Source organism: Akanthomyces muscarius, chromosome 3 (genome assembly GCF_028009165.1).
Source record: "Akanthomyces muscarius strain Ve6 chromosome 3, whole genome shotgun sequence".
Taxonomy (NCBI): domain Eukaryota; kingdom Fungi; phylum Ascomycota; class Sordariomycetes; order Hypocreales; family Cordycipitaceae; genus Akanthomyces; species Akanthomyces muscarius.
Window position 1 is genome coordinate 2,765,474 of NC_079243.1, and position 14,901 is coordinate 2,780,374.

General features: G+C 51.9%; 5 protein-coding genes across 5 annotated transcripts; 1 reads left to right on the forward strand and 4 right to left on the reverse strand.

Moving 5' to 3' along the window:
* Nucleotides 1-278: 278 nt before the first annotated feature.
* Nucleotides 279-1,885, reverse strand: LMH87_002264 (uncharacterized protein; the record flags this gene model as incomplete). Its single annotated transcript, XM_056193689.1, has 2 exons — nt 279-1,593; nt 1,665-1,885. The coding sequence occupies 2 exons, from the start codon at nt 1,883-1,885 to the stop codon at nt 279-281; spliced, it is 1,536 nt and encodes a 511-aa protein (XP_056050699.1).
* Nucleotides 1,886-2,906: 1,021 nt separating this feature from the next.
* Nucleotides 2,907-5,488, reverse strand: LMH87_002265 (uncharacterized protein; the record flags this gene model as incomplete). Its single annotated transcript, XM_056193690.1, has 8 exons — nt 2,907-3,502; nt 3,562-3,866; nt 4,079-4,340; nt 4,546-4,599; nt 4,694-4,764; nt 5,289-5,305; nt 5,381-5,413; nt 5,477-5,488. 8 exons carry the CDS (start codon nt 5,486-5,488, stop codon nt 2,907-2,909), a joined length of 1,350 nt encoding a protein of 449 aa, XP_056050700.1.
* A 941-nt stretch (nt 5,489-6,429) lies between these two features.
* Nucleotides 6,430-9,755, forward strand: LMH87_002266 (uncharacterized protein; the record flags this gene model as incomplete). Its single annotated transcript, XM_056193691.1, has 3 exons — nt 6,430-6,462; nt 6,530-6,844; nt 6,903-9,755. 3 exons carry the CDS (start codon nt 6,430-6,432, stop codon nt 9,753-9,755), a joined length of 3,201 nt encoding a protein of 1,066 aa, XP_056050701.1.
* A 133-nt stretch (nt 9,756-9,888) lies between these two features.
* Nucleotides 9,889-12,264, reverse strand: LMH87_002267 (uncharacterized protein; the record flags this gene model as incomplete). The annotated part of the gene is made up of 2 exons (XM_056193692.1): nt 9,889-10,212; nt 10,273-12,264. 2 exons carry the CDS (start codon nt 12,262-12,264, stop codon nt 9,889-9,891), a joined length of 2,316 nt encoding a protein of 771 aa, XP_056050702.1.
* Nucleotides 12,265-12,897: 633 nt separating this feature from the next.
* LMH87_002268 (uncharacterized protein) lies at nt 12,898-14,112 on the reverse strand (the record flags this gene model as incomplete). Its single annotated transcript, XM_056193693.1, has 2 exons — nt 12,898-13,770; nt 13,837-14,112. The coding sequence occupies 2 exons, from the start codon at nt 14,110-14,112 to the stop codon at nt 12,898-12,900; spliced, it is 1,149 nt and encodes a 382-aa protein (XP_056050703.1).
* Nucleotides 14,113-14,901: the final 789 nt, after the last annotated feature.

Here is a 14,901-nt window from a genome sequence, read left to right on the forward strand (position 1 = left end):
CGTAAAAGGCGTCCAACGCTGCCCAACAATGACAGGGCAGGCGAGTGGGGACCCCCCGTTCTATTTTTTCTTGATAAAATATATAAATGAATAAATAATACTGCAAGGCAGCGCATAACCTACTTCTCTATCTAGTTTCCGTACGAGATTGGGTACCACTGCCCAATTTACGAATTTACGATACAAACTGCTTCCACGATGATGCCCAACGACAGGGATGTCTTGTAACCACTGTTATGTTGAAAATCATACCCCATCCTGGCGTCGCCACATCATAGTCAAGCCATTGCCAGAGAGCCCATAGGATCCCACAGTGGCAATGTAACGGGTTCCTGCTTCAGGACATCTCGCACTGCTCGCGGGCAGAGCCGTGGGTCAATAACCGCCTGATAAACAAATTCATCCATCCACGCATCCGTCATCACAAACCAGCCCTTGTCACCAGCAGTCGGTCCCCAGCTGTTTTGGACTCTCCATCGGACGGGCTGCCCGGTTGCTTCGTCGATGTGCACGGCCGTCAAGACCATGGCGTGGGTCATTCTGCTCTCTCCTGTCATGAGTCTTTCGGCCTTGTTCATGCCCAACAAATTGGTATTAATGCCGACCTGGTAGTTGAAAAGCTCTGTATCCATGACACCCAGGTCCTTGTCGCTAAACTGGCCGACGTCACAGCCAAAGAAGACGGGCATGCCAGCTTTGATCATCCTCACGCACGAGGTCTTGAGGGTATCCATATCGACATTGACGTATTCAACTTTGCGGCCTCCGACGATGTTACCCAGCCGGTCAACTGTAAGGAGTGACATTGGCTTGTGGCGAGGGTCGTGAACAAGCGAAATCATGCCATCCAGGGTCTCCAAGCTGACTCGAATATCCGATCCATAAGTATCCCGAGCAAAGTCTTTCGGCGAGATGCTCAATTTATGAGACTTTCCACTTTTGTCCAGATAATCCCAACTGAATGACTCTGTGCTACTTGGGGGTGGTCCTAGGAGCAGTGTCATGATTGTCAAGGCTTCTTGCAGCATTGCAGCTTTGAATCCCTCAACAGCTGCTGGGGTAGGGTCAGCAGCTAGCTCTCCACGCAATAGCCTGCGAAGTGTCAACGCATTCTGACGTAGCTTCGTCTTCAAGATCGAGTTCAGAATAGCAGAATTCGTGGCATTCCAGTTATCGGGATAAATGGTCTTGGGAACCAGACCGTATTTGGCCACTAGACCCTGTACCATGCTCATTTGTCCACCGTCGCCGATCAAATCAGTAAGCAGCTGCTGAACGAGCCGGCTGCCAATGTCTTCCTGGCTTGTCGCGATGATCTGCTCGAGGAACCAGTTCGTCTTTTCGAACTTGTCCCAGAAAAAGAGGTAGGACTGAGATAGCTCAAACGACTCTAGTCCATACTTTTGCATGAAGGCGATCCTGAAGACGTTGGTCGCAGCGAAGAGCCAACAGCGACCGCTTGCTCCCTGGGATGTAATTGGATTTCCCTCAAATGGTATTCCGTGGCTGAAAATTTGCTGATCGACCTGAGCAACAGGCGAGGACATCAGTACTTGACGAGGATTCGCCGTGCTTAAGGCTGTAAGAGCGAGCCTGGCTAGAGTTAGCAACCGTCGACTGAGCAGTCTGCAGAACATTTGCAAAAGCAAAACATTATCGTGTACCTGTTCTTTGGGTCATTCAGCACCTGGCGAATGAACTCATTTGAAGCGATAGGATCGACGCCTCCTGGAGATCTGGGGTGCAGCTGCACAGTCTCTCGACCTGGCTTCTCGGTGGCTACTTCAATGTAGTCTTCATCTATGCGCAATTCTGTCACGCAATCAATGACGGCTTTTTCATGCTGGCTCAGTTGGTGCGACGGCTTGGAAGGCTGGCTACCCATTATTGCAACCTAGTGTTGCAGTAAAATAGTCTTTTGTAGAGAGACGCAAGATTCAACAAGCTGCTGCTGTTAGAGCAAAGCAAGTCAGCAAGGCTGCGTGGGAAGCACAGCTTTTAAATAATGAAATGGTCGGCTCGTTTACATCCCGCAATACGACTAGGCAGCTTGACCCTTAGAGTGTGAGCGAATAATAATTCAGGTCACGCACTGGGATAGTGACTCCGCCGCCGTGGTCGCTCCCCGCGATTTGATAAGAACGCCATCACGGGTACGGCAGCCTATAGCAAAGCACCGGACAAAGCAAAGCACCGGACAAAGCATCGCACAAAACGTTTATCCGGTGCTTTGCTATAGGCTGCCGTACACGGTTCTACTACCCGTATTAGCTCTAATCAGAGTAGTGAAGCATAGCCAGGGCGCTCAAGCAACGAAGCGAGATGCAATGATGAGCTAAAGTCTTGCTGAAATCTTGTATAGTAGTTTCGGCATCAAAATGATAGGTACATACATGTAATTAGTAATACATTACCCCTACGTACAGTAATAAGCAAATATTTTCACAATCCAGAAACGGCAGCGCAGGCTGGTGATGCGTATCTGTGAAGGACGTCCAGGAACCTTGATGGGCTGCAGCATGAAAACGGGACGCATGTGCAGCAGTTGCCTACTTTGGCAGGCCAGTTCTATTTGTGACAAATGCCGGACAAAATAGTGTTTCTACGGAGCTTCACTGAAGGCCAAGTTTAATATTACACTACAACTCTTCAATATGTTAGATGCAGATCTGGGCCACATCGACGACACATTCCCGGGTTTCTGACCACAGTACACTTTATGATGGCTCCGTCAAAAAGGCACAAATCAGAGACGAGCAGCACGCAAGGACCGCGACATTGAGGGAGAGAAATGAAAACACAGACTTAGGTCTCTTATCATATTGTTTCGCAGCTATATAAGCCAATATAAACTAGCTACATGTTCAAGTAATATATCTGATTCATACATGAGCGAGGAACGCTCCTTACAGGCGAGAGCCGTGGATGACCTTCATGTCAACAGCGAGTTCGCGGCCGTTGTCGTTGAGGACGAGAGCACGGACGCTGCCACGACCAGACTCGAAAGCGGTGCTAAGACGAGACCACAGGTTGGACTGGTCAATAACGGCCAAGCTCTGCTTGACATCGCCAGTCTCGGTCATGGCAACGATGCTACCACCCTGAAGGTCAAGCACACGGTACTGCTTGAAGACGGGGCCGAGCATGGTCTGGACAACCACGCTGGGAGCGGGGTTGGAGACAAAGGAAGACTCCTCGTGCAGCTGGCGGGTAAAGAGGTCAACACCGAGATAGCGGTACTGGCCGGTGGCAGACGAGGTAGAGATGCGAATGACCTGGCAAGGGCGTCCTTGCAACATCAGGAAGTCACCAATGCGGATGTGGTGGCAAGGAATGGTGACGGTGTTGGGAAGGTACTGGCTGGCTTCGGAGGAGCGGCCACGGGGCGCCGGAGCCGGGCCATCGCGGATCTCTACGTCAATGTGCTCCTCATGGTGCCCACGGGGGTGAACGATGCGGTCAGCAAGCTTGTGCATGCCGTGGCGGAAGGAGTGGTAGTGACCTGGCGATGAAATTAGCAGCTGGCAGGGTGTATTGGGCATGTTGACGAGCAGGGCGTACCGTCTTCGTCGTAGTAACCCATCTTTGACTTTTGATCGGCGCGACCGAAACGGTAGGGCTCAAAGGTCTCCTCGGTGATCTTGATGTCCTCCTTGTGGATGGAGGGACGGGTGTCTCCGTTAACGGTGTACTCGTCGACGCGGATGTTCTCGGACTGGTGAGCCTGAGGGACGTCTACGGCGGCGTTGTATCGAGGGCGGTAATGCTCGCGATATTCACGCTCGATGTTGTCAATAGGGGTGCCGTAGGTCTGACGGTGAGTATCGACCTCGATGTGAGTGTCTGCGTACTCGTTGTGTGCAGGTCTAGGAAGATGGTTAGACGACCTTGCTTGGGAATATTCGTGGGCGGCGCAGTTTCTGGGGCAACTGAAGCCCCTGGACCAGGGTGCGTGGCATAGCTTCACCGCACCTCTGACCTGGGCGCTTAGGCAGGGCTTGCATGGATGGGGCAATGGGGAAAATGGGGAGAAGGTGCTGCAGAAGCGAGAGAGGAGAGATATGTAGTTTGAGCTTACCTGTGATCTTCCCTGACGTAGTGCTGCTCCGACTGGAAACCGGGACGGCGGCGAAGATCTTCTTCACGGGTAAAACGGACTTCTTCCTCGTTGACCTTGTGAGAAGAGTACTGGCCTTCCCGTCCGGCTGGCTGCTTGTTGGGGAGATTGATGTCAACCTCCTCGTGAGTCTGGGTGGTTGTCTGCGACTCGCTGTCCCTATAGGTGGAGGGAAAGATGCTGAAGGGCACGGGGACACGAGCTTCAAAGTCCAGATTGGCGACTTTTGCCTAGCGAGAGAATCTTCTCAACAACCTTCCGTAACGAGCACGAAAGGATGACAAGAAGTCCTCTGGCTTTTGTCTTGGGAACAAAAGTCGAAGAAGAGGGGAAGGAAAAGAGAGGAAAGGTCCTCGGTGAAGTCTTTTCTTTCGAGAGCGGTGATGATGTGGCTGGAAGTATTTGGAGAGGAGAGCTGGCGGCCTGACAGATGCAGCAGAGCGATGGCTTTTGAGGACCGGGGAGACGGGGACTCGGGCTGGCTACGGATACATGTTATTACGTGGGCCTGTTGTTGCTTGGGGCTGTATCCTTGATTCGATGCGCTGTGTTTACACGGACTAGGGGTTTGTTTACTTTCAGCCAAACCGGAATAGCCTGATGATACGGGCCTTGGTCCCCCACTGGAGCGCTTCAGCTTGAGGCGACTGGTGCAGATGCACGGCCACCGAAAGCCCCGGCTCGAGCAAGCCGGCACTTCCCTTGCATCTGCGAGGCGGGAGGGCGGTGGCGGTACCTAGACAGGCACGACGAGCCAGTAAACAAAAGGGGGGAGAGCCCTTTGCAATACTGGTACCACTCGACTGTTATTTTTAGGGTGTCGGACCAAGAAGCAAAGCGGGGAACCGATGCTGTGAATGACTCCATAGGCCAAAGACGGTGTCGTTTATTAGCTGTTGTGCCTTTGGCTTGCATTGAACAATGCCAAATGCTTGCTGAGCTGGCTGCTGTTGCCCACACTTGGGCAGCTCCGGCCTGCTCGCAGCCGCGTGAGCCGGTACGAATAAGGGCTTTGTCAAGGAGATTTTACAAAAGTGTCTTGGAATTAGCATGAATAGGCTCCACTATTTCGGACCATTCTCAATTGATTCACCAGTAAATATTGGTTCTCGCGGGCGGCGCCCCCTACACGCCATGTGAGTGGGCTGCTGGGCTGCCGTGTCTTGCGTACGCCAAAAACAGCAGCGGCTTGGGCATCCAAGTGTCAGTCGTCTGAAGCCCGACATACCAGCGCCCAACGGGAAGACTTGGCAAGAGGCTTACATTATTAGTGTGCTGGTCAATGGGATAGCAGTACTGTAGGTGGAAACAGTTGGCAAACTGAAGCCTGCCTTGCTTCCGACATCATCATGGTCGTACGCCCAAGCCCATCTGTTGTTGTCTCCGGGGCTGTGGACGCGTCTGATCGCGCAGCCGAGCCAGCTGTGCCATTGTTGCCACAGCGACAACAGGGGTCAGCCAATCTTGGCAGTATTGCACGTATCTCTGTCACAGGCTCACATGCGATCGGCCTTTGTTGTGTATGTATTCGAATCCACGTATCCGCACGGTAAAGTGACCACTATGTGGCGCTAGAGTTCTATTGCCATGCTACTACGTACGGATGCCCCGTAATGAAATCAGCATCAGCAAGTACAGGCCTCGGCTTACTCGTGAGCGTGGGCTCGCGAACATTCATTCGTCTACCAGTGAAAATGTGTGCCTAGCCATTTCCGATCTGGCCTAGCCTAAGCTGGGTCGAGATTTGCAATTATTGCAAACCCCATGTACTGGTACCACGCAGGCCAGTGTGAGTGACCGTATCGCACTGTAAGAGCACGAAGCACACTTGCAAACACGCTTTATAACATTTGCACTTGCCAGACGCAAGATGTGATGGCACTAAGATGAAGCCATACCAACTGTTCAGCAGACCAGCATTTAAGTAGTTTGTCTGACTGCTGCGTTATAACCGCTCTGTTTGGCGGCTGGCCACGCTGGCAACACTCCGGATACTAGGTCTGCAGCGAAAAGGCTAGCTCTGGTCATGGTAAGCAGGTGCAGGCGACCAAATGAATGCTTATGGAATCAGTCTGTGTCCCTGCACCTCGTGCACTTGCTTTGTTATTGTAAAGCCCGCTCTCGCAACTCGAAACCTGCCACACGTGACATTATAAACTAGATTTCCAGAGCGCCGCCATTACTGCCCCGCCATGCCGTAATTGCCCCGCCATGTTCGGCTCGGTGTGGCGGAACGGCACAAGATAGCCAGTTCATGTAGCAAGCTCTCTTAACTACCTGACGCCCTCGCTTGACTTTCCGAAGCTCTCAATATGAAGCAAAGGTTTTCCTCCCTCGACGTCAAGGTACGGCTTTAGAATTCCATCCGCACGACCCGTCAGCCTGCTGACACTCAGCTTCCACTTGCCCCAGGTTATTGCTCACGAGCTAAACCAGAGCTTGACCTCGCTCCGAGTCGCAAATATCTACGACCTTTCGACAAAAATATTACTCTTCAAATTCGCAAAGCCAGACACGAAGAAGCAGCTGCTCATAGACATTGGCTTCCGCTGCCACACGACCGAATTCGCCCGCGCCACAGCTGGAACCCCGTCCGCCTTTGTTTCTCGACTGCGCAAGACCCTCAAGACACGACGTCTTACTTTAGTATCGCAGATAGGCACTGACCGCATTCTTGAATTCCAATTCAGCGATGGCCAGTACAGGCTATATCTCGAGTTTTTTGCTGTAAGAAGATCGACGGACTTGTCGCGATGGCTCTTCCGCTGCTGACTTACATGCACAGAGCGGAAACGTAATCCTGACCGATGCCGATCTCAAGATACTTGCTCTATCCAGAAACGTGTCTGAAGGAGAAGGCCAAGAACCACAGAAAGTTGGATTGCAGTATTCTCTGGAAAGCAGACAGAATTTTCTCGGAATACCTGATCTTTCGGAAGACAGAGTTCGAACCGCACTGGCAGCGGCCGTTGAAAAGGCATCGACCGCAAAAGTTCCCATCTCGAAACCGAGCTCTAAACAAACAGATGTACTTCGAAAGTGCTTGGCTGTGTCAATCACCGAATTACCTCCAATATTGGTTGATCATATACTTCAGGTAAATGATTTCGATACCTCCCACAAGCTGGAAGTGATTCTGGAAGACGCCAGCCTCCTCAAAGATTTAACAGAAAGTCTGCGCAAAGCAAGAGAGCTTGTTGACTCTATCACGTCGTCTCCAACGTGTGCCGGCTTTATATTCGCAAAGAAGCCGACTCAGGAGCAGAACTTGCAAAGCCAAGACGCTGCCAGCAAAGCAAGGCTGGGCCTGCTTTACGATGATTTTCATCCCTTCGTACCGGCAAAATTTGAAAAGAACAATGACATTGAGGTTCTTCAGTTTGACGGCTATAATCAAACCGTCGACGAATTTTTCTCATCGCTTGAAGGTCAAAGGCTAGAAAGCCGCCTAGTGGAAAGAGAAGCAGCTGCTCAAAGAAAACTCGACGCGGCTAAACAAGAGCAAGAAAATAGGATCAAGGGACTGCAAAGCTACCAGTCTGATAACTTTCGAAAAGCAGCCGCCATCGAGGCTAATATTGAGCGAGTCCAAGAGGCCATGGATTCGATCAATGGCCTGCTTGATCAAGGAATGGACTGGGTGGACATTGGAAAGCTTGTTGAAAGAGAGCAAAAGAAAAACAATGCGGTTGCAAATTTGATATGCCTGCCCTTGAACCTGGCTGACAATGTCATATCTGTTCGCTTGAGCGAAGAAGATGATGCTGAAAGCGAGGAGGAAGATCCATTCGAAACAGACGATAGCGGTTCCGAATCCGAAGACGATGTAGATGCTGCCAAGGGCGGACGGAAGAACTCAAACAAGACTGTTATTGTTGAAGTAGTCCTCACGCTTAGTCCTTGGAGCAATGCACGGGAATACTACGATCAACGAAAAACCGCGGTCGTCAAGGAAGAGAAGACTCAACTGCAGGCTGACAGAGCCATCAAGAGCACCGAGCAGAAGATCAAACACGATTTGAAGAAGGTTCTGAAGCAAGAAAAGGCACTACTGCAGCCCATCCGAAATCTCATGTGGTTTGAGAAGTTTTATTGGTTCATTTCTTCTGATGGCTACCTTGTCGTTGCTGCCAAGGATAAGTCTCAGGCAGAAATCTTGTATCGACGGCATTTGCGTAGCGGTGACGTCTTCTGCCACGCCGACGCGAACAATGCCGCCGTCGCTATTGTGAAAAATAGTCTGAACACAGCTGACGCGCCAATTCCACCGGCAACGCTAGCTCAGGCCGGTCAATTAAGCGTTTGCTCCTCCGATGCATGGGATTCAAAAGCTGGTATTGGCGCTTGGTGGGTCAAGTCCAATCAGGTTTCAAAGTCAACTTCTACGGGAGACATACTACAACCCGGCAACTTCAATATCAGCGGAGAGAAGAACTTTCTGCCACCAGGGCAGCTGGTCCTCGGTCTCAGTGTCATGTTCAAAATTAGCGAGGAAAGCAAGGCCCATCACAACAAGCATCGTATCCAGGATGAGCCGGCAGCCGATGCTGCTCCTGAGAGACAAACCAGCTCAAACTTTTCTCACGTTGACCCGAAAGCGACAGACGATGGAGTCGAACGAGAGTCTTATACTACGATCGCTAGCGAGAAGTCTGATGGCGAACAAGATGAAATCGATCATGAGGATGACGACGAACAGCCCGCCAGATCCAACCCTCTCCAGGGCCAGGATCTTGGTTCGGAGACGCCGCAGCATGACGATCATGGTGGCGACGATGATCAAGTACGATCGACTATAGCTTCCCTCAATGTCAATGAGGAGAGTGATGACGATGTTGAGGAACTGGACACTACCCAATCAGAAGCGAACACGATCGAAACTGGTACAGAAACGGGGAGCGTTGCCAAATCTACAGCAAGGGGTGGTGTCCCACCCGAGTCCAAGAAGCCAAAGAGGGGCCAAAAAGGAAAGGCGAAGAAAATCGCTGCCAAGTACAAAAACCAAGATGAAGAGGATCGTGCTGCCGCCGAGGTGCTGATTGGTTCTGCTGCGGGCAAGCAGAAAGCTGAGGCTGAAGCCCAGGCAAAACTGAAGCGTGAGCAAGACATGGAGCAGGCCAAAGCAAGACGTCGTGCACAACATGAGAAGAAACAAAAAGAGGTAGCTCAACATGAAGAGAAGAGACGTGCGATTCTCGACGGCGTGGATCCCGAAGGAGACGACGAAGACGAGCTGCGAGCACCCATCGATTTATTGGTTGGTACCCCGCGCCCTGGCGACGAAATCGTGGAAGCCATAACATTCTGTGCTCCTTGGGCTGCTCTTGGCCGATCCAAATACAAATTCAAGCTGCAGCCCGGCACCGTGAAAAAAGGCAAGGCAGTAAAGGAGCTGCTGGAGCGCTGGAGAGCAGATGCAGGCAGGAAAGGCGCCGTGGACGAGAAGAGCACGGATACAGAAAAGATGTGGCCCAGAGAGGTAGAACTTATAAAGTTCTTAAAGCCGGAGGAGATTGTCAATACAGTTCCTGCCGGCCGCGTTCGTTTGGTTGTCGTCGGCGCAAACTCTGGCTCTGGCAAGGGTCGTGGCTCAGGGGGGGGCAAAAATCAAGTCAAGGGAGGTAAAAAGGGCAAATAAGCAAGCAGGTGGACAAGGTTTATCCATAAAACACGAAACAATCTGTCTGTATACTGGGCTTGATAGATATAGTCACAAGGTACAAAGATAGAGACATGGGATACATGCTCGTGCTTTGGGCAGCAAAATACCGTTACCGACCACTACCGCCAACTCTTTCAATGCGTCGAACATGGTTGGGCATTCGTGCAATGCACAGCTCCAAACAAAAGATACCCCATTCCCCGCTGGTTGCGTCACGGACGGCATCCTGAAGCTCACGACCGTACCTCTCGCTGTAGGCCTTCTTGACAGCCTGCATGTGCATAGGGTCCCAGTGATATCTGACAAGTCTAGAGACAAGCAGCTCGCGCCGTAGGTTGTCCTTGCGCGAGGCTGTAAGTGCATGGTGTAGGAGCAAGGCATCGCGGACAGGGCGGTTAATTATTCCGTTCAGAATATGAGCGAGCAGTTCACCCTTGCAAAGTTAGCTCACTGTTTCCGTTCGTTGGAGATGGGCGAGGTAGGAAACACTTACCACAAGATTGCCGCTCTTCTTGAGAGCCTCGCGCGCAAAATTACCTCTGTAGTGGCGCTCATATTCTTTCAGGGCAGCTCTCAGATGAGCATCACTCCGCTGTAGTACGATGGCAATCATAAGAGTTTCGCCACCTTTTTCGGCCTTGACTGCTTTTCTCAACTCATCAACATCGCGGTCGATCAAGTCATAGTCCAGCGGAATGGTGCGGCCGTACTGATCGAAATCATCCATTCTTCGCTCTTCCAAGACTGTCAAAACCGCTTTCTTGAACTTATCTTCCTTCAGCTCGGTCTTCATGCATTTTGTCAGACTGTTGTCGTATTTCTTGTCTGTGAAAGCATCCTTGATCTGGCGGATCTCATCATTTGAACGTCCCATCAGAGTTTCAATGAGAAGCTCGCGACGCGTTTTGTCTCCTTGATACCAGAAATTGGCCCAGTAGGCTTCGCTTTCCCACATTCCAAGAGCAACAGAGTAGCAAGCCTTCATGAGCATAGGATCCTCGTCTTTGAGTCGTGCCCGAATGTGTTTCGCGATATTGACCCCCTTGCGCTCCGAGCCTGTCTTGACAATACGCTTGTACTCCGCCCGTAGCTCCATCACCTGGTCATGCGACAGGCTTGGGAGAATCTCAATGAGAGGCTCCGTATCAGGCGGCCTGTCGCCTTTCAAGGCTCGCGCCAGACGGGAGGCAATATCTTCTGGGTCATGGAAGCGAGCTCTGCGGTTGCGCTTCTTGCCGTCTCCTTCGACATCGGAGTTGAGGGGTGAGAGCGTATCGATAATATGCGGGTGTTCATTGGCTGCTTGCGACGCAAGAAGCAACGGCGATGGCATTGGGGAACAGTCCTGGTAGGTGCCGTGGTATGACTCAAGGAGAGGCGAGCCTGGAGCCGCCGCCAGCGACATACTGACAGGACGGTGCGTGTCAACAGTGAGGGATGACATTCGAGCAGTCGATGGCAATGGTGAGGGTTCGCGCTTGGATGACCGCCGGTCGCGGGATCTGTCGCGAGACTTATCCCGTCCGTGCTTGTCAGGTTCCGCTGTTAACAGTGCCGGTCCTGGTGAGGCATCTCGTCTGGCATCTCGAGAGCGGTCCCTGGTGCGCCGAGATGGTTCCACGTTCAGGACATTTGATTTAAAGCTCCTCGGGTCGTCAGGGGACTCCCGATAAGAGTCACCCTTCGTTTTCCTGGATGACCGATCTTCTCTTTCGGGGCTGTACTGACGTCTCCTATCATCATAGTTGTCGTCCTTGTACTTCGAACTGCGCTTATCCCCGACAACGCTTGAACTGGGAATGTAACTACCATACGTCGGGGGGGAGCTCGTCTGGGTTTCGAATGGAGGCGGACCACCGTAAGTCAGGGCGTCGTCTTCAGAGTCGGATCGATGGCGCCTGGTTTTTCTCCTGCTATCGGCTTTCTCATCGTAGTTCTGGCTGTACTTTTGCGGCAGATACTTCAATCGATCATCGCTGGCGTCAATCGCATCTTGCTTGTCGCGCTTAGACTCAGAGCGGTGGCTGTCTCTCTTGTCATGGTAGTCATAGTCGTCATATTTGTTGTATTTGGATTCCCGGGGGTCTTTGCGACTCTTGTAGCGATCGTCCTTGTCGCCTCGGCGAGGTTGGTCCTCATCGTCGGGGAAAGACCCGGGCAGGTGATTCGATTCCGGAGACTCTGGCCGAGAGTACTTGTCCCTGTAAGAAGAGCTCTTCTCATCATACTGGTACGATGATTGGGTCCGAGGCATTGCCGGCTCGAAGCTGTTCTCCGAAGGATACGCGAGACGGCGGCCGTTTTCAAGCTGGGAGTATTTACCGTCGTATCGGTCGCTATGACCATCGTCAGGGTACCCATAGCTTGACTCTCGCATGTCTAGATATGTCTTCGTTTCTCGCTCTGGATCATCTTTGGTTCGCCGGTCACGCGACCTGGATCTAGACCTATCGCGACGTCGTTCACCTTGCACTGCTAAAGACATTGTGGCTGCGGCGTGACGATGCGGGGTCGGAGGGCAGCGAAGGCCACAAGAGGGCGTTTTCCTTGGGGTCCGTGACAGTTTTCGTGTAAAGCTTTAGCTGGCCTATACTGAACACAACTCCTGAAAGCTGCGGTTTTCAGTGCTTTTGACGACGAGAAATGCGAGCGCGACGTAAATACTAGCTAAGCTGCCTAGAAAGTAGATGGCTGGTAAATGCGCCCCCTCTGTGTCGACCGCTTTGCCTAACACTAATACCTAATAAGAGGCGCTAGGAGCCAGCTGCAGCATGCGTTGCCCTAGAGGCACAAAGGCTAGAGCACTCATCACCATGCAGCCTGTGGTGGGGGCGCTGAAGAGATATCCCTGTCTCATGACTGAACTTGAATTTTCGCCAGCCATTGATTGCCGAAACTTGAGGTCGATGCAGTTGTGCAGTTGCAAATAGTGTTTATTACAACCTAGTAGAGCGCTGATCGCAAACAATGCCCATCTTCGCGATTGCTGCCACTTCCTTTGTTTAGCAGCAGCCCCACAATCTCCCCAGGCGAGGGTTGCAGCCAGTGCTTCCGTGGCGGCACAAGTGCCCAAATAAGCAGAGTTCAGATATGGACAACAAATGGCTTTCCTAGGTATCTACTGGCCGGATCCTGCGCCTAGGTTTACGGCACGATCGCCTCTCTGGTACACAAATAGCGCCTCATCTTTGCCGCAGAAGCTCGGGAGCGCTATCTGGACAACTTTTGTCCAGCGTGGCTGTTCCCTCTCCATGTATTCAGCCATGGTCTTGTCCTTGAACCCAGTATACCCATTCCTGTTTTGTGTTCCGACCACAGCTATTGTATCGCCACCATACGCATTGACCAAGCCCTTCGTGAAGGCGCCTTCAGTACCGCCGCCGGTGCCCCCTCCAACCACGGGATAGACCAGTAACAGGACCATTTGCTTGCCATTCTCGTGTTGCTTGAGCCACTTGACACCGTCTGATATCACCGTGTCGTCGACCCAGGATACCCGCCACGCGCTTTGCATGTTATCTACTGGATGCGACCTTAGACCGTACGCTCTCAGCATATAACTCCAGTAGCCGTTTCCGGAGCCTATATCTGCGACATCACGGCCGTCTGCCAAGATTTTTAGCATCTGCAAACTCTCGTGTGAGGGCGTAGCGCATCCGAAATGATGCATGAAAATCGGCAACACGTGGTGACTTGTGACTACTCTTTCAGAGGATGCACACGGGCCGCACCACTCTAATGAGCGACAAGACCACTCCCAAAACTGATAATACGGGTTGTATATTGACGGCGACTTAGTTTTGGGTATCGTTAGCTTCGATTCAAGAGCTGCGTGTATGTATCTTTTGTCGGCGATGTAGGTAGCACACTCTGCTCTGATAGAGTCTTTCTTGGCGTTCGTCTTGAAGTTCTTCAGTGCAGAAAGAGTCGCAGTCTTGTGGCTGAATATAGATACATAGGTATCTATATCCGATTGCGGCGGTGGATTCCTCTTTTACGAAGTGTATGATTAGCGACTGCCGCTCGTTATCTGCAGTATGAGCAGCGGGAGACTCACCGGCGTCCCGTCAGTCAATTTATACCAATCGTGCAATCCGTTGATGCCCCCGAGCTGTACGATGTGTTGTACTTGGGCCAGGCTTACGCTTGCATTTGCATGGTAGATGTAGTCGTCACCATTCGGGAGCTTGAACAACACACGGTTGGCACCGAGAAGGTCATCATTTTTCAATAGCTTATCGATTTGGGTCTGCAGGGCATCATCGCCGGCCACGGCGGAAGGTTCAAACCCTGCAGATCCGACACAATATTGATGCTTGGCTGCAGGAGGCATTCCGGGCCAGGCTGCGTCACACTTGTCACGGCGAGGTGGTGCCTTGGAGTGAGCCTGTCGCTGAGAGTTCCGGTTTACTATTGCTGCTTGGTTCGGTGGGTCGCCCACCAGCAGTCAGTCCACTGGTGCTGTTTCGACTGAACCTACCCTGCATCGTTCATGACGCGGCTTTCCGGCGACGATGATACGTCATTAAGGGCATTGCTGCGGCTAACTGTGTGGCCTTCGTTGGACATGCAGTCTATTTTTTCGTTTTTCTTAAAACTACCCGTATAATATGGCAACTGCTTTGCGGGCGCAGCGCCCACAGAGCCACCTTGGCACGTTAACACTAAATGTGATCTGTCTAACATCCGACATTATTCGGCCTCCGCCACAACGCCAGAACTGTGACCTGCCACTGGGCCGTCGTATGAGAGGCGTAGCTATTTATTTACATCGGCATGCTCATACCGAACAACAGAGAACCACACCTGGAATCTTACGGAGTAGATGCAAACAAAATAGGGCCGGGTATGGAAAAACGAACAGCGTGTGGTTTAAGACATGACGACAGCCACGCAGAATGCAGGACACGTTTAGTAATGGATCGTAACAAAAAAAGAAACACCCATAGCTGAGCCAGACATCGAGAGGAGCACAAGTACATACTTACCTCATCGCCAGAGGTTCAGTGCTTCGACGCACAGAGAGCGGAGCCAGTTCACAGTGGCTGGCGAGCGACAAGTGGTAGTTAGACCCACTAGCCGCACCCAAGGCCGACCCTCTCGGAATACCTATGGAGCAGCA